The sequence below is a fragment of the Apteryx mantelli genome, chromosome Z (genome assembly GCF_036417845.1).
Source record: "Apteryx mantelli isolate bAptMan1 chromosome Z, bAptMan1.hap1, whole genome shotgun sequence".
In the NCBI taxonomy this organism is placed as follows: Eukaryota; Metazoa; Chordata; class Aves; order Apterygiformes; family Apterygidae; genus Apteryx; species Apteryx mantelli.
In genome coordinates, this window is record NC_090020.1 from 61,325,756 (window position 1) to 61,352,194 (window position 26,439).

Sequence of the window (26,439 nt, forward strand, 5' to 3'; positions counted from 1 at the left end):
ACATTCTGAGTCAGCCTTAGCACATGTTTATCCTATTTGTTCTGTATCTCTTCTGTGCTGGGTCAATAAACCTTATATACTGTGCCCCAGTTAGGTTAGGATTATTGCACAGGAAAAAAATCACATATGAATACCAAAAGGTTAAAAACCCAATTTTTTTATTTTCAGAGCAATTTCTTTTAGGTAGACTACAGGTTGACCTATCTCGAACCTGTCTTTTGCATTTAAATGGATGCTTAAACCATTTCTGTACAAAGCATGTAAAAAAATTCAGGATTCATTGGTGTGGTGGAGTGCAACTCCACCCCACCTCATCTCAGGCCCAAAGTGTGGTGGAGCGCAACTACCTCCCACCCCCTTATCTCAGGCCCCAGCTGACCACAAAAAAGTGACAGTGCCCAGTGCTGACCAGGAGGCACTAGGCAATACTGGTTGCAACTGGTGAGGCCAGAAATAGGCATGAGCTCAGCAAAAAGGGGGATATTTTCCCCCAACACGGCATGAGATCAGCAAAAAGGTACATCTCCACACCAAATATTGTATGACCATGAGTCAAACTCCATGCCCATAAATAGCGCTGCAGCCTAGAGCCCATTGAGCTCTCCTGTATGGCAGTGGGCTGCACGGCAGTGAATCTTCCCTTGAGCTGGGATGCCTCTCAAGGTTACTCTCCTGGAGTTAAGAGAACCTCTGACAAGAAAACGTTGGAGTGGTAAGAAACCGAGGCTCAGGCAATAACAAATGTGCAGGAAGATTTGCTTGCTGTGAGTACACTGTAAAGCTATCTTCAATAAATCTGTTTGCAATAAACCCAGAGTTAATATACCTCCCACTCTGTGACAATTGGTTTTAAAACTGTTTCATCAATGTAGACTGTTATTGTTTGATACCAGGTAAACAGGACTTGATTCAGGTTTCAGATTTCAACAGCAATAGCTCAGAATCAAAATTGCTCTGGGGGAACAGAGCTTTAATCAGTTGTTTCCATTTATTTGCATCATTCTGACTGGGTTCTTCAGTCTTGAAGATGCAGGGTCATTATTTCTGAGGAAGTATTTGAAAAGTCTTTCAACCAGTTCTCCTCTGAAACTCTCATGCAGTCTTTATCTTGACTTTAAAGACAGCCTGTTTCTTCCTCCAGTTCTGCAGCACTCTTTGAAGCCCTCCTCTTATAATCTTCATAGTTGCTCAAACCGTATCAGCATCACAGTTTATCGGGAGTACAGGGTACTCTGCAGGCTGCTGAGTTAGGCTGAACATTTGCAAGCAGCTCTTTTAATGTGTCTACTAAAGGAAGCAGGCTTTTGTGACCTTGTTTCAAAGCCTTACCCTACATACAGTCCTTGCTGAACCTTTGTATAAGACATCTGAGAAGCCATACGTTATCATGTTATTTATCTCGCAAATAACAAACAGAACAAGGGAGTGAAATTGAGTTTTATCAAGTGAGTCTCAAATCTGAAGCCTTTTTCATTATCTTCACAGCTGTTACAGACAGCGCTTGGAAAGCCCACTGCAGGGAATTTTAATTCTACTTTTTAGACAAGACGGCTGCCCTGGCTCACCCTGAGGGGCAGAGATGGAGCAGCAGAGAGGTTTCTTCCTTTTGCGCTGTACTGAGCAAGCCCTAGAGGCGGTTACCAAATAGGAGCTAACGGGCAGCCCCGGCGGCGACGCCAAGGCCGGCCTGGGGCTGGGGCAGCTTCGTGGAGGCGGCAGCGGGACCCCGAGGCGCTCGGCGCCCCCCGCCCCGGCCCGGGCACCCGCCGCCCCGGCGGCCCGGTCGGCCGCCGCTGGCTGCGGGGAGGGCACCGCCGCCCATGACGCCATGGCGCGCCGACGCCGGCCGTTAGTAGCGTACACAACCTCCCCCGTCCCCGGCTGCCGCGCCGGATCCGCCCTTCCCCGCGCTCCGCGATGGAACCTTCCAGCCCACCCCGGGAATGGGAGCGCCCCCTCCCAGCGTGAGGCGGCCCACCCCGCACCGTCATTTCCGGGGCTGCCATTTTGGGAGGTTGGCGCTTCGCGGCTCGTCGGCGGCGGAGGGGGCGGGCTCCGGGGCGCAGCGGCTGGCGACAGCGAGAGCGGCTGGGGCGGGGGGCGGCAGCCTGAGTGCCGCCTGCGTGTGGGGGGCGCGGGGGGACAGAGCCGCCGCCGCCCAGCCGTCGCAGCGCCCGCCTGCCCCCGCCATGTCGGACTTCGACAGCAACCCCTTCGCGGACCCGGACCTCAACAACCCCTTCAAGGTGAGGCTGGGGGCGGGCCGGGGCCGGCGGGGGCCGCCAGCCTGGCCCGCTGCCCCGGCGGGGAGGGGCGGAGCGGCCGCCTCGCAGCCCAGGGCCGCGGGCATCCCCGCGGAGGGGGCTCGCAGCCAGGGCCGGCGCTGCTGGGGCGGGGGGGGGGGTCTCCTCGCCGCGGGGAAGGGGCGAGCGCTGCGGGTAGCGCCGCCCGGGGGGAGCCTGGCCCGCCGGGCTGGCGGGGTCCGCGCGGGGTGCGGGCTGCCTTCGGCCGCGGGCCTGGGGCACGGCTCTGGGGGCGCAGCCGTTTCACAAGTTCAGGTTTCTGTGTTTCGTTTCTCCTTTGGTTGCAAAAATAACACAAATCGCTTTTAGGTGCGTTATTTTGAGAGCAAGACTCTTTTTAATTTTGTCAAGAAATTAGGCTGTGTGAATGCATCCTTATGTATAATGACAGAACTCTTTTTTTTTTCCCCCCCCCTTCGGTTTGACTGACCTATCCTCAGATAATTTAGTGAATTTTCCCCCTCTTTATCTTTTCTTCCCCCTTCAAGCTTACATACTTCTTTACATTATTTCTTAAGTATACAGGGTAGTGATGGCTAGGCACAAGTTCTGCCCTTCACTTCAAAATGGTATATTGTAATGTATTCTAAGGCTCGTAGTTTTTTTGAATTCCTGACCTGTCATGCTCACAGCTGAGAACTGTTTTCTTTACCCACTGTTCCAGCATCGGCTGTCAAGATGAGCTGGCCTCCTTGAATGCTTCCCCTCCTTATCTGTACTTTTTTTGTTATTGGAGTCCAGTTTAACTAACTTCTTGAGCTGCTTACTTTAATCATCTTACTGAATGTGTTCTTGTTTTTTATGCCACTCTTTGATATCATGCTGATACTTTAAAGCACACACATTCTATATTTCAGTGTGTTTTGGCTCACTGGTTTCAGCTGGAGTAATTAAGCCTTTTTAAAATTAAGCTGTCATGCTTCAAATGTGCTTTCATAGACGTAGCTGCTGAAAATGTAAAGCATTATTGCTGACTACTTTATTCATTTGAGTCTGTCTAAATCATCTCAGTTTAGTTCTTGTTGTCATAAAACTTTGCAAAATCTTTCTTTAAGCTAGTCGATGTGTTTTTCCTTCATATTTTACACAGTGCAGTGACCTAGATCAAGAGCAGCACTGGTGTTGAGTTTGCTGTCAACAAAAGTTTGGACTAACACTAATGAGAGTGCTGTTCTTTTAAATAATTTTGGCACGAAATATCAAAAAGGTGTCACTGTTCTAGAATATGGCTTCAGCAACAAAAAAAGTCTGTTTTCCTCTACTTTCTATACTAATGATGAGAATACTATATAGCAAAATTTATTGGGTATGGGTACCCAGAGTAGTTAAGGGTATTGGAAACAGTATAGCCAGTATAAATGCCTTTGCATAGCTCATGAGCCCAGGTAATGTGCCCTATGTAGTGTTTCTGAGACCTAAACTAGAGATGTAGCTCAACCACAGGTATACTGTGAGGACACTGCTAAAGCTTATTCAGATTTCCCCACAGGAAAAGACTTCTATTGTAGCTGTTAGGCAAAATCCATGCTCTACTTCTCATCTGCAATGCATCGTGATAAAAGATCTCCAGAACTTGAAGACCACCATTAAAACATTGCTCTGGATTTCTTTTACTTGCAGATGTTATTTTAGGAAACCTGTATGCTTTTTCTTTTCAGGAGGCTTTTTTTCCCCACTTCTTTCAAATGTCTGCTAACTTCTGTCTCATTCTACTGCCCACAGAAGGTGATTTTGCATATCTTTACTCATCCAGGTATTTACTTGAAGGGCCAAATCTTGACTGCCATCTCATTAGCATAGCAAGTTTGAAATTAGTGAGATTTTAACACATGTCTGAACTTCAGTTTAGTCTAACTGTACGTGCTTTAAGAACCAGTATATTTCAGATAGACCCTGGCAGCCTAGGTTATGTTGTCTGAAACCTTATTCAGACTTGTTCATATTTTTATTTTTCTGTAATTGATAACTAATTTCATCATACATAAAATTATTTTCTTTACATTTGCAGCCACTTTATGTGCTGTGTAAAATCGCAAATCAGTGTGGTACAGAAAAGAGGGAGGATCCTCATGTGGAAGAGTTGTTGCCAAGGGCTGAGAGCAGATCATGCTTTTCCTTAAGACTTTTTTTTTTACTAATTTTATGTAACCTGCTTTTAAGGTTTTCTATAACTATTCTCATGCTTTTTTTTTTTAAATCAGCAGAAATTCTTGTTTGATGTTGAATCAAAAAAAATATTTTCTTTGGGAAGATAAAAGTGAAATAGAAAAATCTGGTTTGCTTTCTCTGTTGGGTAGTTATTCTTTCTGGAAACCTAAAATTAAATCGTGTTTCCGGTTTGGTATCTGCTGGAAGTAAAAGAATTTAATTTGTAAAATAGGATTTCTTGTTTTAAAGTATTTGCTTGCTTAGACTGATCACAGAACGATGTTGATTTTGAGATAATAGCTATTTGGCCTCTGCTTTTATGTGGTACTTTAAAATAAAAAAAATGAACCCAAAGGCTGATATGCTTTTGAAATCATATTATTCCTGTGTAAATAACTGGCCTCTGGATGGGTGTACAACCCAAATGAAGAGGTGTTTTTGTTTGAAAGACAAGAGGAAATTAAACAAAAAGATAAATAACATGTTAATGTTAAAATGCTTCTGAAATATGATGGCAAAATTGTGTGGAGGAAAATGCATCAATGTACCATACAAATGAAGATGTGATAAGTCCTCTATAATTTGAGAAAGTAGTAGTAGCAGCATTATCATGAGATATACATTTGGTGCAACCTGAATTATTGTAAATGAAAGTTGGACTAATATTGAAAGCTGTTTTATTTCTTTCTCTGGGGAATGCTTGTCACATTTTTTGCTAAGTAAAGCTCTCTTTATTTTGAGTTAACTTTATGCAATTAGCTTGTTTATGTCAGAGCAGCAAGGGCAGGCTGCCATTTAAGGGAAAGTGAGCTGGGAGCTGAGGGTGACAGCAAGTCAGATAGAGGCAGAGACATCACTGACAAGTGGTGCAGTCCCACAGCACCCAAACAAGGCGAGCAGAGCAGGTTCAGTGATGGTAACTGTGGTCAGCCGGGAGTCCAGAGTGCCAGACAAGTCCATAGTGAGGAGGTAGGTCTGAGGTCAAGCCAGGATGTTAAGTCAGGGTCAGAATCAGATCCAGTGACAGTAACTGGGGTCAGCCAACAGTCCCATTATCACCAGGCAAGTCCCTAGTGATGAAGTAAGTCTGAACACATAGGAGGGATTCAGCTATGCTCAAGGCCTGGACAATTTATTCTTGAATAGACTACGCCAGTGCAAAATAAATTTTGTATAATCAGACAAAGGTATTTTTGAAATTAGCTTAAACCTCTTCCTAGGTAGCTGTCTCCTTGCCACATTGGCAGTGGATTTTTGTTTTGTCTTGTTTTTGTCATGGAATAGGGGATACTTGTATTCTTTTATCTTGGGAGATGGTGCAAATACAAAGGTTCTGAAACTACAGTCTCTTGACATCCAGTATAAATTTCATTTACACTGAAATAATTCTGCAGTAACTCAACTACAAAAATGTGGGGGGGGGGTTGTGTGTGAATGATATTAATTACTGAGAGAAGAAATAACTCATCTCTAGTGCTTTTACAGTGTTCTAATGGATTCCTCAGGGTTTTTTTATTTATTTTTAAGTAGAGCTATGAATTTCATAGGCCTTTGTGGCTTGGCTGACCGGCTGTAAAAAGGTTTGAGGACTATTACATTTGTCCAGAAATATGAAACAGTTACTTCTGAGTGACTGTGGAACTGAGGCTTAAACTGGGTTCTATGTTGAATTCTGCTGGGTCAGTTCCTTTGACTTCTTTGGAGCTCTGGGCAAGTGCAGGTATTTGATACTGTAGAAATTAAGGTAGGATTGAAAAGTAAGATACACTTGTATTTGAATGTGAATGATGACATTACAGTAAAAAAAATCACTAAGCAGTGTGGGTGAAAACTGAACAAGATGCATGACATTCTGTTCAAGTTATAACTTGGTAGGACACGATCATGTGAACCCTCAAATGTGTGTCACGTTAACTATGTGAGTGGTTTCTCTGGGTGGGATTCAATATCCGAATGTAAGTAAATAGTGACATTTTAGATGCCATGTGGTATCTTGGTTAGCTGCCAGCTGTTGCTCTAAAAATGTGGGTCTCTTGTGGATGTCCAAGATGTTTTAAGATAGCTAAAAATGGCATTAGGCACCTGACTTGCTCCCACTGAGGTCACAGGATTACTTGACTCACTAGAACTAAGTATATGTTAGAGCTTGACTTTACTACAGAAGTAGTTCCAGTTATAATTTGGATATTGCACTTAATCTGACTCGCATGAATGCAAATTAATCTTCTGTCTGGTTTGGCAGGAAGTATGAGTTGATGGTCTGACGCTCAAGCTAGTAGTGTTTTGATGACTGCTACCCTGTATGCCTGCAGAGTCCAGGCAGTTTACACCTTAACTGCTATTGTTCAAATGAAGCTGAAGTGAGTGAAAGTTACAGCAAGGGAGAGAAGTCTTAATTATTTTTGAAGGATCAAGACCCTAATTACTTGAATTGTTTCTGTAGTATTTATACTTCATATTGCAAAAACTTTGTTGTATGCCTGTATGCATAGCTCTTTTTTTAAATCTGATTATAAAATATACCCAATTAATTTGTCTGTCTTTTAAATTAGTAAAGAACATAAAATACTGACTTTATTATCTGGTTTCACTTTGGTAACTTCAGAATTTCTGAATTCCTCAAAACCTTGCATAATTTAATGTGAAACATCATGATATTGGAGGTGTTCTTTAACATACCTAGTTAGCTTTCAAAAGTATGCTTCATCAGCACTGTAGGTGCAATACTGTGATGTGTTTTAATGGATACTGTACTCTTTTTGTATTTTCAGTAAAGTGTGAGAAGGTATTGCACTAGAATGGCTAGCCTTCCTGCTTCAAGAACTATACATTGAGACTGTAACATTGCAAAGAGGAACATGCCACACCTCAGAGCCAAGGAAAGGGAGAGTTTTGAGAACAGTTCAGAGATAGAGGTGATGCTTTTTTAGGGGCTACCACTCCATTGCAAGATAGGACTGCTGTGGGATTTAGGACAAATTCATCCATGGGAGTCTATGAAGTTTTATTTGGTTTCAGAGGTGGCAAATTTGGTTTACTCAATAGCTCAGAATCTGCATAGTCTGGCTTCCAATCAGATAGTGTGGCCTGTAGTGGGAATTGCTTGACAGCCATGTATAACAACCATGGGTTGGCTACTTTTGCGCTATCCTATTTGTTGATTGTGCTGTGGCGATGCTAGATTGAAAATCTTTGAATGTCATGGTGGGGGGAGAAGAGATGGCTGATCAGTGAATGAGAAGTTAAATTTGAAACTGAAAGAACTGAAGTATTCTAGTGGTTATTCCTTGGGGTTGTGGGTGTGTGTTTATGGGGGTTTTTGTTTGTTTGTTGAAGTAAAAACTACTTCTGTAACTTTAAGTGATTAATTCCTCTGAATGTAACACATGTAACTTTTGAGGCCAGCTCTTTCTCATAGTAAGTAGTTTTTAATCATAGGTTGGAATATACTGTTGCAGGTACAAGACACTAAGGCTTTCTTTATACTGTAAAATATAAACTTTATGCTACTATTAATGTGCTATTAGGACAGCAAAACTTATCTGGATCTTAAAATTAAGTTGCTCCTTGTGAAATTTTTGTCAACTTACACTTTCTTGGGCCTATGATAGTGAAGGAAGAAATAAAGCATGAAGAATTTATAATACTTGACACTGTTCATCAAAACATGAGTAACTTTTTGAAACTTTTCCTTGTGTAGCTTGTTGTGGCATGGACAGGGTGAAAATCTTTGGGGAGTTTAGCTGTTTGATATATACCAAATCTTTACTGGACATATGCAAATTTCAACTTCAGAGGCTTAATCTGGCTGAATGTAGATGATGTTATGGAACTGGAAAATGCATCCTTCATGTGCAGGCTATCCTCCTTTCCAAGTGTCAGGTCCTTATTTAAAAAAGAACAGTTAACAGGAGAAGAAAAAGCTTTGATATCCACTGCTGGCAAAAAACATTTTGCTTCAAATTTTGTTCTAAAAAGCTAAGCTTTGTCTGCACCCTCCCTTCTCCTGCAAAAACCTCAGGTGGGCATATTGAAAGCAAAGTACAGCATATGGAGAGTTTCAGTTGATTGGTTGCTCTCCAAAACTCATTCTTTATAAAGAGTGGGGTGGATAGTTTTCTCTCTGATCAAGAAATTGAAAAACTCAGGGAAACAGTCATAGATACGTTTGTTGTGTTTTTACTTAACTGTTTGGAGCCATCAGTTTGATCTTTGAAGGTACTCCGCAGAGGAGAAAACTGCTGTTGAACTCTCAGCAGAATGTGTACATCCAGAATATTATTGACAATATTTTTCACACTTAGAAAAGGCTAATGTGAAATGAAATAGGTATAGAGAACAGTTTCTGTGATAATCAATGGAGAGTTTATCTTGAAATGAAAAGAGCTTAGTTTTTCATGCAGTAAAACAAAGGTTATGGGGAACTTGGTTGGGAAAACATACCAGTGAGAGACAAGATCTAAACTGGAAGTCAGTATTGTGCATGAAGATGGGTATAACTCATCAGTAATAACGGTAGACTAAAAACTAGAAGGGTTCTAATCTTTCAGAGTGAAGTACTGGAACCGCCAATAGAAGTAGTAGGGATAAGAAATCCGTGTTGGTTACGATGGACCTTGCTAGATTTGTAGATCTGAGCTCATGATCTCTTGAGTCCACTCTGGGGACTGTGCTTCTAGTTTGCATGCAGTCAGGTTTTTTGAAGGCATAACATCACTACTGAGCATGATGAGTAGTTTGGAGGATCAGATTGGTGCTGCACATTTCTTGCTATCCGGGAACTTCCTTCCAAGCACAAAAAGCAACAGGGAAAAATGCATAGCCAAGTGAAGTGTTTTTTTGTTTTTTTTTTAACAGTAAATGCTGAGGATGCTGGCAGAATAAAGGCTCTGGGTGGTGTCGGTGACTATTAAAGCAATTAGGGTGTAGTTATTTGTGAGGATCTTGAAGCAAAAGACACAAATTGTATGCTGGCACAGCTGAAGGGCAGCCAATGTCTGATCTTAGAGGTAGATGATAGGATTGATATAATGACTTGCTGATTGGTGATATTCTCTAACCCTCCGCGTGCTGCCCCCCCCCCCCACTTTGGGTTTTTAAAACAAGAAACCTTTTTGTGTCCATTGTAAACTTGCTCACATGTTTAATACTTTCTTGGAAAATGAATAAAATTCTTTATAGAAGAACTTCTTCCTAAGAGTATTGTGGTGAAGGGAACTGTTTCCTCAGCTTGGATTGAAACTACTCCAGTAATCAAGAGGTCATGCCTATCTCTGAATAAACTAAACTAAAGCTGAAAATGAAGATTTCTGATTGCCTGCTTAGCTTTTTTCTTCCCTCAGCTGTTCTTAAGGAGTCTTATGGACTGATAAATTGTTGTCTATTATTGCTTCTTCTGACTTTATTCGCAAAAAAAAATCAATCCTGTTCTTTTAAAACAATTTGTATGTTCATAGTGTGTTGTTTCTCCTTACTCTTTTTTTTTTTCTGAGACTAACCAAGTGTATTTGTCAAATATTTTATTTGGTGCTGGCCTATGAATTCAATGTAAACACTTTTAAAAATATGCTGTCAATTCTAAATGCAGCATTCCAGTTTTACCTATTTTTCCAAACAACATGATTACTATATTCTTGTCATGTATAATACTTCTGGTAATATGATCCAAGTTTTGGAAGGTATTTAGTTGTTGTCTTTGCTTCTTCCTGTCAACCAGTGTTAAAACTCTACCTTATTATACTATTCTTTTAGTGGTTACCTTTGTTCCCCTTATCCTTTTCCTGGTAAGTGTTTTATGCATATATCCCTGTTTTTGTTTGCTGCAAACTTTTTTGCTCTACTTTGGTTATATGATTTTTATTCTAAATTCTTGTTTTCAATTGCTGATGTGTTGTAAAACCTTTAGAATGAGTATTCATAAACCTACTTTCCTGACCTCTGCAATGAAATGTTGCTCTTACCTCTTTGCTAGTCCTTGGAAGCAAACCATGCTAAACTAAATTAAAGGTTGTGCACAGAATGTTGTTTATTAATATCACTGATATCACTTATTTAATTTCTTTTAAAAACAAAAAATGCAAACACACCTCAGACTTATTATAGATCATTGTTGTATTTTTAGCCCCCCTCCCCGTATTCTGTGGTAAATTACTTGTGTATAAGAGCCATGCTTTGGCCTTTTTGGTACAAGAATGTGTATACCTCAAAATTAGAAGTGTGTGGTGTTTGTGGTTTTTTTGTTTTTTTTCTAATAAAAAATCTCAAGGACAGTTTGTCAGGAAAGAATTCCTAGATCTCTACTTTCTCTTCACTGACTAACTTAAGCAATTAAAATTACAGTGAGAAACATAAACTTAGCTAGTGGGCTTGTTCAGAATATTTTCACATTGTCTATGCTAACAAAGCATCTTATTCTAGAAGAATGCTGGACCCATTCCCAATGAACACTAATACAAAGAATCATCACAGATGTATCTGGTTCTTCCATCTTTAATTTTTTTAATTTGTTCTGTGTTAATGAAACTTGGTAGCTGATGACTAGCTTTGGTCTCCTAGACAACAGAAATATCTTAATTTGTTTTTTAAAAAACTGTAAAAACTTGCGTAGAATAGATCATTCTGCTCCATTTCAGCCACATGCTCTTTGATTTTGGGTGGCAGGGCAGGGGGGAGCTACCTTCCTTTTCTTTACATTTTATCTTGTAATTACTGGAGTTTATACATTATGTGTGTTAACTGAACATTCAGTTAACTTTATCTGTGTCTGAATGATGTATTATTTGTTAACCTAGTACTGGAGACATTTTTAATAGTTGTGTAGCTGCACTTGCCTATGTGAGATGCAGATGTTTGCAGGGGGAGTTGTTTAGTGTGTGTGTGTGACCACCTCTTCCATTCTTGATGTAAATACTGGGGTGATGCTTGTACCTGACTCTTAGTGATTCAAAGAATGTGATTCTAGTCTTTCCTTTTGAGATTGATATTGCGGGAGGAATAGTACAAGAAGCAGAAAAGAGGAAAGATTAGATGGAAACAGTTAAGTTGTATTGATTTATCGATACTCCCTTCTTTCAAACTAATTCGGATATCAAAAATGTGATCTGAAATGATCACATAGCTGCATGTATGAATTCCCTGCACTGCTAAGTACAATATCTGGGCTTGAATGATGATGTTCTTAAACTCTGCTCCCTGGTTGATGAGGCTAATAATTCATAAATTAAGAGACAAGGAACTGGAGAAACTGAATTGGCAGGAGCTTGGATCAGGTAAGGCTGGAGAGGGAAGTGCTGATTGGAAAGAGGGAACAAGGAGTTTGGGAATTATTGGGATTGGAATTCCAGGACTGGCTGGGTGGCTGAGAAGAATCAGATTGTGGCAAGGCACTAGTGCTAGGGCAGGTTCGTTCTGGGCAGAAGTACTGGTCCACCAAAACAGTCTTCTCGGTTGGAGATTGAACCAGGCATTCTGCAGTTACCCCATTCTGTGGCTGACATCAGATATTTGAGGTCTTTTGCAGAAAGTATTGACCTTACCTTCTGCTCCTCTGTAGAGGGTAACCTGATTTTTGTAATGTGGCTCAAGTGGTTGGGGTCTTTGGATGTTTGGTGGTTCCAGCCATGCTCCTGTTTTGTATTGGTGTCTATATGCTATCACATACGGAAACTCATCACTGTTTTTTTTTCCTGTTTCTTGCTATTAACAACCAAAAGGAACTAGAAAATAAGGCATTTTTAAACTTCATTCATTATATAGGTAGAAGATCAAACATGGAAAAAATAGGCTATGCCCAACTGGATGTATTTATTCCTGTAGAACATGATAGTCTTCATTGTTTTGTCCTGCCCCTACCCCAGGATGTATATCTCACACAATGTACAAGTTTGGTAGCATCTATTCAAGGACAGACATTAAATGCCATTTTTTTCCTTTTTTTGAGTGTGTCGTACCACTTAATTGTTCATTATTCAACCCCTGATTAACTTCTAAATTAAATGTTTTATTATTCTGCAGCAATGAGTACTTCGTTTTTTTGCACCGCACCTAAATGAGTTGGCATTCACTCCATTCTTAAAATGAGATGCCAAGAGTGTAAGGTAAAAGATGCACGGTCATTTTGGATATTCTTTAGGATGTCAGGTCCAATCTTTTTAAGTGTTACAAGTACTGTCAGAAATATGAAGTGCAGCTCCTGTTGGCATCAGCTATTCACTGCACCATAGATGTTCAGAACAGTTCAAAGTCCAGGAGCCTCCAACTGGACATTTGGAGCATGGGGAGCTTGTTTCTTTTTGTTCTGAGGTTGAGTGCTTAGGCTCTTCACCTGGTATTGCAAAAGATCTCTGAATGAATACAGGACAGATTGAAATCTCCAGACTAGTACTCGCCTCCTTTAGCTATATATATATTCCACACACACACACACACACACCCTGTAATCTCTGGTTTGTTTCTCCTCATGTCTTCCAGCTTCTGGAAGCAATCAGGCCATGAGTTTCTGCTGACGCTCAGACTCTATAAGTGAGGCTTTCTGAGAGCAGAATTTGAATGCTATTTGGCATGATGGGGTCCAGTTTGAGTATTTCAGTACAACTATAATAGTTTTTTGAAGTTTTCCTACTGGATAATGAAACTTTTCTTATGTAGAGCTGATGTTAAATGCCCTCTGAGTCATTCAGTTTTTTCAGAGTTCCTGCTACTTTTGCAAACCACTAATGAGTCAGTAAGAAATAGGAGTGTTTGGCAGAAGTATAGCAGTAATGACGATTGCTAATTCAAAAGGGGAACAGACTTGTGATGGAGGACTACTTGCTGTGTATATCTAAGCATATAATGTATTCCTAAAACTGAGGCTTGATGAAATAAGCTTGCTTAGCTAAATCAAGAGAAACATATACTTCCTGCCATTCTTATTAGTCAGCAATAAAATGTTGCAATAGCTTTGTGGAAAGATGTAAGAAATTCTTTTTCCCCTGCCCTTTCCTAAAACACTTGGAGAAGAAAGTTTTTCTTTCATCGGATATCTATCATCATTTGCATGTTTGTAGTTGTAAACAGATTGCATTTCTGAATTGACTTGACCACTGTTTCCTGCTTTTTGGAAACCTGCTGCTGCTCAGTGGTGCTCTCATGAATCTGTCCTATTCAAGTTATTCAAACAGTTGCATTTGCTGTCCTTCTTGGACAGAATCAGACTATCAGATACTGAAAAAACACAGAAATTCAGTGTTGAAATGTGCTCTTTAAGCAACCAAGTCAACTTAAAGTACTAAGTGCTATTTGAGTTGTGATTATGTAGACTTACTTTTTAGCTATGTGGCTGATGGGTAGCAAGTTTCATATGTGTCTACACTTCAGTGATTTTATAGTTTGTAGGGATACAGTCATTTTCTTTAAGGTAGATTATGTTCTGGGTAATTTTAGTGAACTTAGTTTGTTTTTTGTCTTCTACTGCATTAAAAATGTATATTAGTTCCCAGAATTGATTATTTAAATGCAAGTATTCCTCACAGGTTGGACTGAAACACAGGCCTGAGGACTGAAATCTCCAGAACTAGAAAACTGAGGAACAAATAACATACTTCAGACTCATCTACTTGGAAGACTTTTTTTGGTTCAGTTTACAGTGGTTCATGTATTGAGGCTTCAACTAGCCTCCCAAGCCAGTGTAAAGTTTGCCCTTGTGTTCTTGCTGGAATTTTCTGATCTTCAGATGGGGTGCTTCCCAATCTCTGTCTTGGTGGCTGAGTAAGGTTGGGTTGGAATTTCCCTTTTTGCAATGTTTTGTGCTCTCATTTTTTGATTCTTCAGGACCTTGTGTGAAAAACTAAGGGAGATGAAGATATGAAATCATGCTGTCAGCACTCTTTTTGCACATTTTTCTCTAGTTCCTTCATTTTTCTTTTCTCCTTCCCTTCCTGTTCGTATTCATGCACAACATGCTGGGTTTTATTGCAAAGGGTAAATAGCTGGCAATCTTGTTTTCAGTATTGCTTTAGTTACATGTAATCCTTCATGCTTGATTGTTTTAAGGAGCAGGAGAAGAATTGCTATTTGAAGGACTAAATTCAACCATTTACTATTCTTCTGATGTAGTGCCAGATGGCAGTCCATAGAATGGCTACCAATTGATGTTATTCTGACAGGTCACTTGTTAATTTTGAAATACTGGTGCCTGTTGATGTGAGAAGTTGCACATTCAGTGACAGGAGGCATTAACAACATTTACACACATTCTCATTAAGTACCGTCTTATCAAATTGTGATTTACAAAGGGTTTACTGTCTTTCAAAATCGCTAGCTTGAGAGAGAATAACCTGGGAGCTCATGACTGATAATCGTGTGGAAGAAGCTATGATTTGAGAGTGTTTATGGAAGGGGTGCCATACCAAATGGATGAAGCAAGCACTAACATACTTTCTGCTCTGCTAGTTTACACTGCCCCTAAAAGGCTAGAATAAATTCAAATTTAGGCCAGTGACCTAACTTTCTACAATCCTGTATATTGAATTATGAAGCATCTTATTTGTGTTAATTAAAAAAAAAAATCTTTTTTGATCTATGCTATCTCTGTATCTAGATAGTAGGTTACTGCTGTCAAGATTAAGTTAATGCTGTAATAGATGCTGATTCTAAGAAACTAGACTTTATTTCTTAGTACCTTAGTAGTTTTATTTAATCCACGCAGACTTAAATATACACTTACTGTAACTACTTAAAAAAATTAAGATTAATATTTCATACTGAGGTTTTAACTTTAGCTGTCTTTCTAAGAAATATAGATGTATGTAAATACTGATCTTCTTCCCAGCCTTTAATTGCAATTTGTTTTCTAACTTGAACTAATTGACTGTTGAAATTAAGAAACTATAACTATTTGGTATAGATACAAATTTACTATTTATTTATTTATATACTTTTTTAGTGTGTTTATATGTGTGTGTGTATATATATATATAACTTTGTACATTTGTGTGTCTGTTTAAATGTAACTAGCTATATTGAATAAGTGGAATTCTTAATTTTTAGAAAACCTTCCTCTCATCCATTCTTACATTCTGAAGGTGCAAAAACCTTAAATTAAACCACAAAAATGACACATTTGGAAGCAGGCATTACATGGGATATATACAATTTTTCTTCATATTAAGTTGGTCTCTTCTATTATAGTGAGTAATTCTGCTCTTCTACAGAACCAAGCCTACCAGTCTTTAGCATAGAAAAACATGTCATTCCTGAAGTTACTTTCTCAGTTAAACCTTAAGCAGTCCTCCCTGCTGCATAGTTCCTTGGAGAAGAAAGAACATCTTTTCATATTTTTTCCCAGTTCAGGCAAAAGCTGAACCAGGAGATGCTTTTGGCATTATGGGACGCTTTTTTCCTCAGCTCCATTTTTTTTTAATGGTTTTACTATTGTTGAAGGTTTGGGGAATAGTTTTCGGCAGAGAAAACACAAAGTTAAAGCTCTTTTTTTCCGTTATGCTCTTTGTTTAGTGTATAGCTGTGGAGTCCGGCAGCCTAAATAGCAGGACAGTGTTTTCTTCCCTTCTCTATTGAGAGCTTTTCTCTTATAAATCAGCTGTGTGACAGATGGAGTTTCTCTTGGACTGTGTTAATCTAGGTTTGTAAGAAGCTCAGAATGGAATGATGTCATTTAGGGGACAGAGAAGGAAAAAATGGATATTTACAGGCTTTTAAAGTGCAAATTAAAACTTTTTTTAGATTGAAACAACAGTTGAGTTTTATGTGATATAATGATGCAAGTGTTGACTCCTTGCTTTTATATGTGTGCATATGTTTACAGAATTATTTTCTTTTCTAGGATCCCTCAGTAACACAAGTGACAAGAAATGTTCCTCCAGGATTAGATGAGTACAATCCTTTTTCTGATTCAAGAACAGTAAGCACATTTATTTCTTAAGCATGCTGTTAATCTTTCTGGGTAAGATTTGTGGGGGCTGTTTACAGAACTCACAAAATCTGTGAAGTACTAGCTAGAGGCAGTGGAAGATTTATAAGGATAGATAGTACCATAAAGTGTTTGGAGGATTCACTGGGTAGGTCTGACTTAAGTGAGCTTTGAACTCTCAAGGAAGAGTGGCTCCCTGAAAGGGAGCCCAAACAGAATTTCATTTTTGCCCTCTTTAATAAGATTTCTGGTGGCCTGTCCTTTAAACTTTTCTAAATTTTGTCCTTGCTTAACAGCATGTGTGAATGTGGCACACTTCCTCTGTGTCTTGCTGTTGATTCCCATTTCACTTACAGAAGTGTTGCTCAGAATGAGGAAAAACACTGCATTTTACAGTCCACAGGCAATGAGTAGTTGTGCTGTACTAAAAAGGAATAGCTTAAGACTGAGAAACACAGTTGGTTTTACTTCTTATATAGCTTGGACTTGCCACTTAATGGCTATGTTTCACTGTTAATAACAACAGATAGTTAAAGTTTTTAGAGAAGCTGAAAATGGCATTTTTCAATTAGAAATCCATTTTTTTTCCTGTTTATGTTAGCAAGTGGTAAGATGGGAATCTGATTGACAGTCTATAGCATTAACCTTCTTCCCCCTTTCTCCCCCTCCCTGTCCCACAAATTCAAGTTAATAAAACATGCTGAGCTGCACAGACAAATATTTCTCTACTGCAAATCCAGACAGATTTGTTTCCTCTGTGAGAAACTGACTTCAAACTCTGAATGCTGACATTGGTTTTCATAGCTCAGTTGTTTCCCTTTGCTAAGGGAGATGACACTTGTCCTGATAACCAAGGAAGAAATGACAGGACAGAAAAATAAGTAAACTCTACCTCCCCCCCCCCCCCCCCCCCCCCCCAGTATTTCAGTGCATTCAGCTTTTCTCTGTAAAGTTTTAAGTCTCAAGTGTCACCACTTTGATATCAAACATGTGAAATCAGGAATCCTGGTTTTCTGGCTTCTTATCAAATTTCAAAGCCTGTATTATTTTTGATTATAAATCCAAACATAGTTTTCAATGAATGGTATAAATGTCAGATTAATTGTCTTTGCCTACATCTTCAGTGGTTTTCTCTCCAGTGCTAGCAGTCACCATGGAGAGGACTTTGGTTTTTTTTGTCATGTTACTGAAATCAACAAGGACCAGATGAGATTAGAGAATTAGTATTGCTGCTTAATCATTTGATGGAATTACTGTTAAAGGGGGCTTGTAATTTCTTCCTTCTCCTAGATCTTCTGCTAGTGCATGTTGAACTTCTACCCTGAGACCTCTGTGTGCGTGTCTATATATGTATAGCAGGTATAGATGCAGTGATACAGATAGCATGAACTTTCAATCTGGAGGTATTACAGATTTGAAAAAATGCATGCATAGAGTATGTTGTGTGGTGGGTGGGTTTTTTTGTTTGTTTGGGTGGTTTTGTGTGTGTGTGTGTTTTTTTGTTTTGTTTTTTTTGAGGCATGCCTCTTAACTGATTTTTTTCAGTAAATTCCTGGACAGTACCCCATCTTACATCTGAACACAATGAAGAGTTAACAGAAAAATTGATGAGCTACACCTGGCTTCTTTTGGAAGCTTTTTTTTATTACTACTTCTGATACAAATGCACTTTTCAAGGTAAATAAAATACTCTAGCCTCATGGGGAAATCTATTCAAAAGAATGTCTTCTGACCATCTATCTCCAGCCAACATCAGAAGTAGTAATATTAATTCACATCTCTGCCCAGTGTAGCTGTGACAGTAAGACATGAAATAAAAAGGCATATCCAGGCAGTACCGTTTGCGGGGAGACAAAGTGCTGTATTCTGAGGCAGATTGAATTTCAGGGTTGATACGAGTACCTTGTAGTAATCTGTCTGTGAGAGTCAAAGACATGGGCCTTTGAAGTAAGATCTCTGTAAAAAGATTAAACTTGGTTCCCATGGCCAAATGTGTGTGCTGTATGGTAACTCTTACCCAGTAAAGACTAGAGGTCAGTGCAGTGCTCACAATACAAGTCTGAGTAACTAGTGATGGTTACATCCTTATAAAAGGTGGAATTGCTGACCATTCATCTGTCTCTCTGTCAGTACTCCTCAGTCCTATCCAAGGCTGTAAAATGGTCAGATCCCTCTCTGCTGTGCCCAAATTCTGAGCATCGGGCTAGGAAACAAATAGCATTGGGACAGGTATGACAAAATAAAGTGCCAACCCATAGGTTGAGAAGGACCTCTGGAGGTAATCTTCTTCAACTCCCTGTTCAAAGTGGGTCCAAACTAGATGAGGCTTCTCAGTGTCTTGTCCAGATGAGTTTTGAATAGATCCAAGGATGAAGATCCCATGATCTCCTTGTGCAACCTGTTTGGGTGTTTGACAGCTCTTAGAGTGATTTTTTCCCCCCCCCCTTCCCTCCCCCCCCCCCAAACATCCAATTAGAATTTGCTGTGTTCCAACAAATCTAATCCTGTGTAATAAAAGCAGCAGCATCCTTCTTTTCCCAACAGCCCCATGTATATTTAAGCTGTTATACTTTGTAAATTACGCATTAGTTAGGGCAGAACTCGGCTGCATTTGCCTGATACTTGGGTAGGCCAGACTGCTCCTGTAAGTATGAATTAGAAAATAAAAATAATTTTTACAGGGTGACTGACTTTTCTGAGGTAAGAAATACTGCTCAAGTCTTGTTTTCAAATCTTTATTACGCCTGATGTGAGACCAAAATTTTTCAGAACATTAGAACGTTTTTTTGCCTCTATCATAAGGTGTTAGTCAAGGTTAAAGAAGTTAACAGGCAATGCCAGATTCACTGGTTTCTTTCAAAGCTGCCTCTGCATTTTTATTCCTAGAAATACAGTGACAATAAAAATCAAAATAATGTGAGAATTTGTTCTGCTTATTTAATATTTATGAACATTAGTGGCTTTATAAAATGCTCATTACTTCGCAAAATTAATTTCTTCAATTACCTGGTTTGGCAGCTTCAGGATTTTCAGTTGTTTTCAGGACCCAGTATATGTCTCCCACTAACACTTCTTGTGCAGACAATATTTGAGATGACCTTAAACTTAGTTGTTTGCTTTTGGTTCGCAATAGCAAATCAGTTGCTTCTGTGACTGTAGTTCTAGCCTGATCGCTTGGTAGTAGTGTTTCCTCAATGAAATTTATACTTACTATGTACAGTTTTTGTGTATTAAATGCATGTTTCATGCCAACCTTTTAAAGACTTTAATCTGAGATATTACCTTCCAGAATGATTTTTTTTAAAAGGCCTCCAGTTCTAGACTTCTTGCATCTTGTGCAACACTTAAGCCATTTTGGGCAGCTCTTGATCCAACAACTTGCAAATATTTCACCATTTCAGACTGTAAAGAACCTGCTGTATGCTAGCTAACGTGCCAGTAAGGATTTTTATCAGAATTGTTTTAGACCTTTTCATAAAGTTAGCTTAATTCTTTATCAGGCTGACTTCAGAGATGGCAATAAGAGCAAACCTGTGCTTATTGTATATTTGGAAATTGATGTGGGACACTTGTGCAAATTAGCATGTGAAATTTTGCTTTGTATTGCCTTTTTAATAAATGTATGAATAACTGTCTTCCTTACTGGTTTGTCTGCTAGCTAATAAATGATTGTTTCTTTTTTTTATTGAGAATGTTTTAATTGCATATGTGATGCAACACTTCTTCCAGGTACCCTGTTTTTAAGGTTTGATGTGCACAACTTCCATTCTCCCTGCTTCTTGTTATTTGCTTGCCCTTGCATGCATTTTTATTGACCTTCTGTTTCTCCAGAGATTGCTAAATATTGGGAAATATTTATAGACTAAAATAAATTATTTGTGGCTTTATGAAAAAGTTAACTGGCTTCTAACAAAATATTATCACAAATAACCCCCTCTCTCCCTGTTGTTGTTGTTTTTTCCTGTACCCTTTCCTTACTGTTATATCAGGATAGTAACAAATAATCTTGTCAGCTGGTCTTTTTATTGAAGTATTCAGGCCTCCAGCTGTGCTGTACCATGCATGGCTTGAAGACGTACTGAAGAAGAATCAAAGAAGATACTTCTTGCTTCTAGGAAAATTTGGGAACAGTACAGCCATATCTCTTTTGTGGCTGAATTCTTTTCCAAGGCAGATAGATACTTTTATGTTTTATCTTTAGCAGTTGTGGGGTTTTTCTTCACTGCTCCTCAATTTTGATTAAGGTTGAAGTGAATACTTTAGTTTGGTAGGAAGACTTAGTGCCAACATGATTGTAAAATGCAACCATTTTAGGCTGTTTTCTTCATTATGTTCCTGATCTACAGAAGATGTTTTATGATACATATAGCTGTTGTGTGTTGAATTATGATCTGTGCATAGTAACCTGGAAAATCAACACATTAAAGCAATGTTTAATCTCTACCATTAGAGCTACATTTGAGCACTCGTACTTTGTTCCACTGTGCGCACATTATGAAACTGAAATAAGTAACTATGAAAACATAGTATACAAAAACATGCATGGCTTTTATGGTACTTACTGAAATATAGTAGCATTTCTTCATTAACAGGCTGTATCCTATGAAAACAATGCCTGGAATACAACTTTTGTTGGGGTTTCATTCTTAACACATGTTGACTTAGCAGAAGTTCTAGAATGATACCCAGTGAAATTAACAACAAATAGTGCAGCAGATACATATTTTCCTCCCCCTTTCCTTACTACCTGTCTTCCTTACAAGCAGTCCTCTCTACTTTTTCTTGCATCTTGCACCAATTGCAGCAAATGATTTTAACTAAAGGTGCAATAACACATTTATGAATGGTGTAGGCATATCTACTGTAGCTCAAAAGTAAATACTTAGTGGAGTTTGTATCCATTTAAATGCCACATTAGAGTCTCAGTAAATGTGTACCACCCAAGAAGAGACTAAGCATGCTGGCCTTTTGTTGCTGTTGATTTAAATGGCAGTGTCATGTACATTACTGGAGTAAGACAGCCTTTCCAAAAGTGGAAGCCATTTCCAAATAAAATGGAAGAGCTTAAGCTCTGGCAAGCTAAGTGTGAAATTTTAGGCAAGCTAAAAGCTTTGAGGAACAACTTATAGAATAAGTTGGAAAACTTTATTTTCTGGAAGTAGGAAGCTTCCGCCAGCTTTAAGGTCAATAGGTGATCCTGTTGTAAGAGTACTAATAGAAGGTAATACTGTAGCAAAAAGATAAATGAAATGCTTCTTTACAAGTGATTAAAGCAGGGGAAGTGTCTTAAGACTGAATCTGCAATGGAACAGACTCTAGAAAAGCAATAAATTGCCAGAACTAAACAGTATCCTGGTAAGCATTAAGGAAACTAGAATGAGAAACTGCTAAGTCCCAGTTAGAACATACCTCAGTTGGCCTCATACCAGAGGAGTAAAAATCATGACTATCACACTCACTTCAGAAAAAGCTCTTAAAAGGATTCAAGGATTTAAGAGGCCGGAAAGTACAAGTTCTATACCAGGCAAGCAGATAAAAACTCTATGAAGAGCAGATTTCCCCTCACCCCACCCCCTTTTAAAAAGAAAAGCGCAAGCATGTATCTTAAGGAGAAATTTGTCTGTCTTAACTTCAGTAGGTTTATGAGATAGTGAATATGTGGGGAGAAGATGATATGATTGATGCATGATGCAAATTCCCCCAAACTGTCCTTCAGTTGCAAATCTCCATTATGGTTCAGTTCAAAGGGAATATTAAGTAACAGGGACAGTGATGAACAAAAATACAGAGACACAAACCTGATAGACAAGCAATAACAGAGTCAATAATGAAGACTTAAGCTCTTCAGCTGTTAATTAATGGGCCGCTAAGAAACTATAGGCATAACTTCGAAGAGGGTCAACCTGGACTTAGATAAGAAGGGGGAAACTAGACAAACATGAGTATTATGGATATTTGAGGGGGGCCTGGGGTACTACACAAAACTTTTTCAGCAGTGTTTAGGAGAAGGGGAAAAGGTGGGGAGAAAGGGGGATCAGGGAGGAACAAGGGAGAGGAGTAGAGAAGAAGAAGGATAAAAGAGGCCAGTCATGCATAAGCAGCTGCTGGTCAGTATGCTTGTCTCACTGAGCCCTGTGCCTGATGACTCCCCGATCTTCTTAAATCCTTCTTTAACTATCTTTCTGTGTAGTTCCACTCTCTATCCTATGTGAGTGCTGCAATGTCTAGGTGCCAGCAACTGCAGAGACTAAGTTGAGTGAATTACATGCCAGCAACTGGAGTCAGACCACAGGTGATAGTGGTTTGTGCATCTGTGGTGCCAGCAACTGGAGTGCATGACAGTCTCAGCACTAGCAACTGGAGGGACTGCAGGTCATAGGGTTTGTGTGTCTGGGATGCCAGGAACTGGAGGGACCAGTGTGTTTTTCCCTAATCCAATGTGTGTGGGTGTGTATGCGTAATTCATTAGGAAACTTCAAGCTGGACTAGCTGGTGAATAGAAGGAAAAACTGTCTCTGGAAAGACTCAAAGTCTCAACCAAAGCTCAGTAAGGGAGCCCAGAGTCCAGGCATGGATATTAGGCAGGCTGAGAGCCTGTGCTGATATTCAGGGGATCCGTGAGGTGGGGGGGATGTTTGTGAGGATAGCATGTGAGTGCATACATCAAGCTGGACTAGGTGGTGAGCAGGAGGAGACCCATATATCAGGTAGGAGGTCCAGGATCCAGGCAAGGATATTAGATGGGCTGAGAGCCCCTGCAGATATTTGAGGCATCTGAGAATGTGGGTGCACTTGTGAATCTAGAAAGCGAGGACATGCGTTTTCAGTAGTGAACTGCGATCATGTCAGCCACAGAGGAGGAACGGGACTTGGCCATCTGTACCTGTGTCTGTTTTATGTGAATTCTGGTGGTGTTATATCTGAGTGTTGTTAAAGGTAGAGCCCTATCTGTGGCAGTTTGCATAGCTGGCCATGTTAGTGTCCTCTGCGTGGGCAGGCATGTACATATGTGTGTGGCTCCCTAGGAAACATGCTCAGCCTTGCTCATGTCTGAACGAGCAAACAGGAAAGCAGCAGCTGCATCCATCGGCCTGGGGTGGAGAGACCTCCAAGTCTCAGGCTGCACCGGGCTGTGCTCCAGCAGTTGGGAAGGAGTCGTCCCTGGGCCCTGGAGTCCGCCAGAGGCCTCTGGAGGCAGTGGCCTTTATAACTTTTCTTAACAGCTGTGGTAATTATTTCATCCCCTGGCCCTTCTTGACTTTCTTAGAGTTCCAGGGTGCACAGCCCCTGGCTACAGTCCACCGCTCTAGTGTCACTTCTTCGAGGGAGCACACAGCCTTATTTACACACTCTAGGCACTGGATCTTTTAGCAAGTCTAACGCTGTAGATGGATGGTCAGCTAGCACATAGTGGGGTCTAAACAGTCTGGAAGTCTGTTCCCTAAGCACATATATGCGTGTTCCAGTCATTAGCAGCACTGCAGGCTGTTTGGGCTAAGTGTCTTCAGGAGCTCACCATCTTTAAATTCATTGTTTGAACATTTTCCAGTCTGCCAGTCCATCTTGAAATGCCATTACAGGTGTCTGTGAAAAGCTAATGGAGTCTTTACTGGGGCCTGTAGGCAGTCTCACTCATTAGTCTAGCAGCTAGCTGCTTATCAGTTATGCTTTCAAACCCGTGGTTACTTCAGCCACAGACCTCACGTAAGATTTTTTTGGCTTTTGTAGCATTGCTCTGGCTTACGGTGCTTAAGCCACAGAGTTTCTGTTCAGCAGATTTTTGTTATTTTCGTGCAGGACTCATAAGTATCTTATGTTTGAAACAGAGGATGATAAGACTCTTGATGGTTGTCTAGTTTTTGTAGGAGTTCTCATACAAGAGTTTTTCTTTCTTACATAGAAGGTGCTAATATATGAATTAGAGGTAGTAACTATCTCTAATCAAGTTCAGCTATTTTCATCCTAGAATACTGGGCAAGCATTTTTAAGATGAAAGTGTAAATCAGTGAGTATTTCTGAGGAATGAAACCTTTCTAATATCTCTGTATTCTCTTAGGAGTTGATGTATAAGGTGGCAAGGTAGTTCTGAAATGCTGGAAATAGCTGATGTTGTGGAGATACGCTGCAGTGTTACATATAGGTGTAGTTTTCTAAGGCATGATGTTTCAGCCTCAGAGTATTTCATTTGTGTATGTCAAAAAATGGTTGGAAGAGGTGCAGATAAGCTGGGCCAGGTCATCATTTGCCAAATCAGTGGTATTTAGTTATGATTCCTGCTGTGTTTTGAGGTGCCTTTATATTTAAAACATCACACCTCTCTCCATATTTTTACTCTTGATTTCAGCCTTGTTAGCAACACATGGTCCTCCGTCTTACAAGATCACAGAACAGGGAAGTCTTTCATGTTGCAAGCACTACACAAAGAAAGATGTGAATTGTAGGTTTCCCTTGAGCATATTTAAGAATAAAATAAGATCATAGCAAGACTGATCTGATCTGCTTTGGTAAAGCTCAGTTGACAACTTTAAATCTGTGCAGTAGCTATTTCCTTGGTTTGATAAGATAAAGATATGATAAAGGAATACAGAGGAGATGGCAAACAGAAATAAGCAGGAGAGGTTTAAAACAGCCCCTGAAAAAACTGTGAGGTACTAAAAACTTCTTATAAGCTGTATTCTCATAGATAATGAGCAAGTCACAGAATTGCCTGTAGTGCTTGAAACTAGATATTACAGTAAATACCGATATTGTTAAGCATTAGATTATGGATGCTGAATTTGAAATTTAATAGGGTACATTGTTTCTCTAGTTAACCAAGTGATATAAACCTTTGTTAAGTATAAAGCTCTAGAAGGTATTATTAATAGATGATATCATTGTGTTTGAGAATGTGGGCAGATCACTATTAAATCCTGCAATTCTCATAAGCAGTAACTGTCCTTATCCATATTCATGTCTGAATAAAATTAGATTGTTTATACTGATTCATAAAATGCCATGTGTGTATATGGCAAACAGTGCAATGTAAAGACAAACAAACAAAACACTGCAACATAGAATAGCTTCTCCTTCCTAAATGTCATAAATACTGCAAGCAGTGTATCAGATTTTCAGTTTATCTGTAATGCTTCCTTTAAAACAGCTGGACTAGTTCTTACAGAATTATGAAAAAATGCTTATTAGAATAGGAGACTATTTCCTTATAACTGTCTTTTGTTTTTTTAGCCTCCTCCAGGAAATGTGAAAATGCCTAATGTACCCAGTACCCAGCCAGCAATAATGAAACCAACAGAAGAACCACCTGCTTACACACAAATTGCAAAGGTTTGTCTGTAACTTTCAGGCAGTAGGTTCCTTCTAATTATAATTACATAAACACTCTTCTGGAACAGTGTGCCTTTTATAAAAAAGCATAACTTTCCTAATGATTTGGAAAAATGAATACTGTTACCGCATGAATTCGTGCAATATTAGGTCAGTCTTCATTCATCACTGGAGATGCATAATTATAGAAAATAGACTCAGAATATTTATTTTGTGTTTATACTTTTAGCAATATCTAACAATGCTTGTTTTATTCAGGAGCATGCCTTGGCCCAGGCAGAACTGCTGAAGCGCCAGGAAGAACTAGAAAGAAAAGCAGCTGAACTAGATCGCAGAGAAAGGGAAATGCAGAGTCTCAATCAGCAGGGAGGTATGTATTAAAAATATTTTTTTAAATTGTAGAAATTTAACTTTTTCTTAGAAACTGCTTTTGTTTTATAGTCACAGTGTAAAACAGGTCACGGAGGGTTTTCTAGAGATTTATTATGTCCTTTGCAACAGTGTATAAGGTGAATAAAAACTGGTCTGTCTTGTGCAAGATTTCATAGTGCAAATTTCAGTGTGGCCTTTGTTACTGTCTGCTATCAGCTGTTTTTATTCTTGGTTAAAATCCAAGTAATACTATTGACTAGAAATAGACCATTTTGAAAAGAAGAACTATAAGTAACTTCATGAGTAACAACTCTGATTTCTATTCTGTTAGTATTTATAACTGTAGAAGAAATTTCCTGTTTTGGAACATTTTCTTATCTTTTT

At 39.4% G+C, this 26,439-nt stretch overlaps 1 protein-coding gene across 1 annotated transcript in view; it reads left to right on the forward strand.

The window, feature by feature from the left end:
* Window positions 1–2,124: 2,124 nt before the first annotated feature.
* Window positions 2,125–26,439, forward strand: part of SCAMP1 (secretory carrier membrane protein 1) — a 39,599-nt gene continuing 15,284 nt past the window's right edge. Inside the window, exons 1-4 of the mRNA XM_067315534.1 lie at window positions 2,125–2,246; window positions 16,273–16,350; window positions 25,585–25,683; window positions 25,942–26,053. Coding sequence (XP_067171635.1) covers window positions 2,190–2,246; window positions 16,273–16,350; window positions 25,585–25,683; window positions 25,942–26,053 — 346 coding nt within the window. The 5' untranslated portion in view covers window positions 2,125–2,189. The remainder of the gene's footprint in view (window positions 2,247–16,272; window positions 16,351–25,584; window positions 25,684–25,941; window positions 26,054–26,439) is intronic.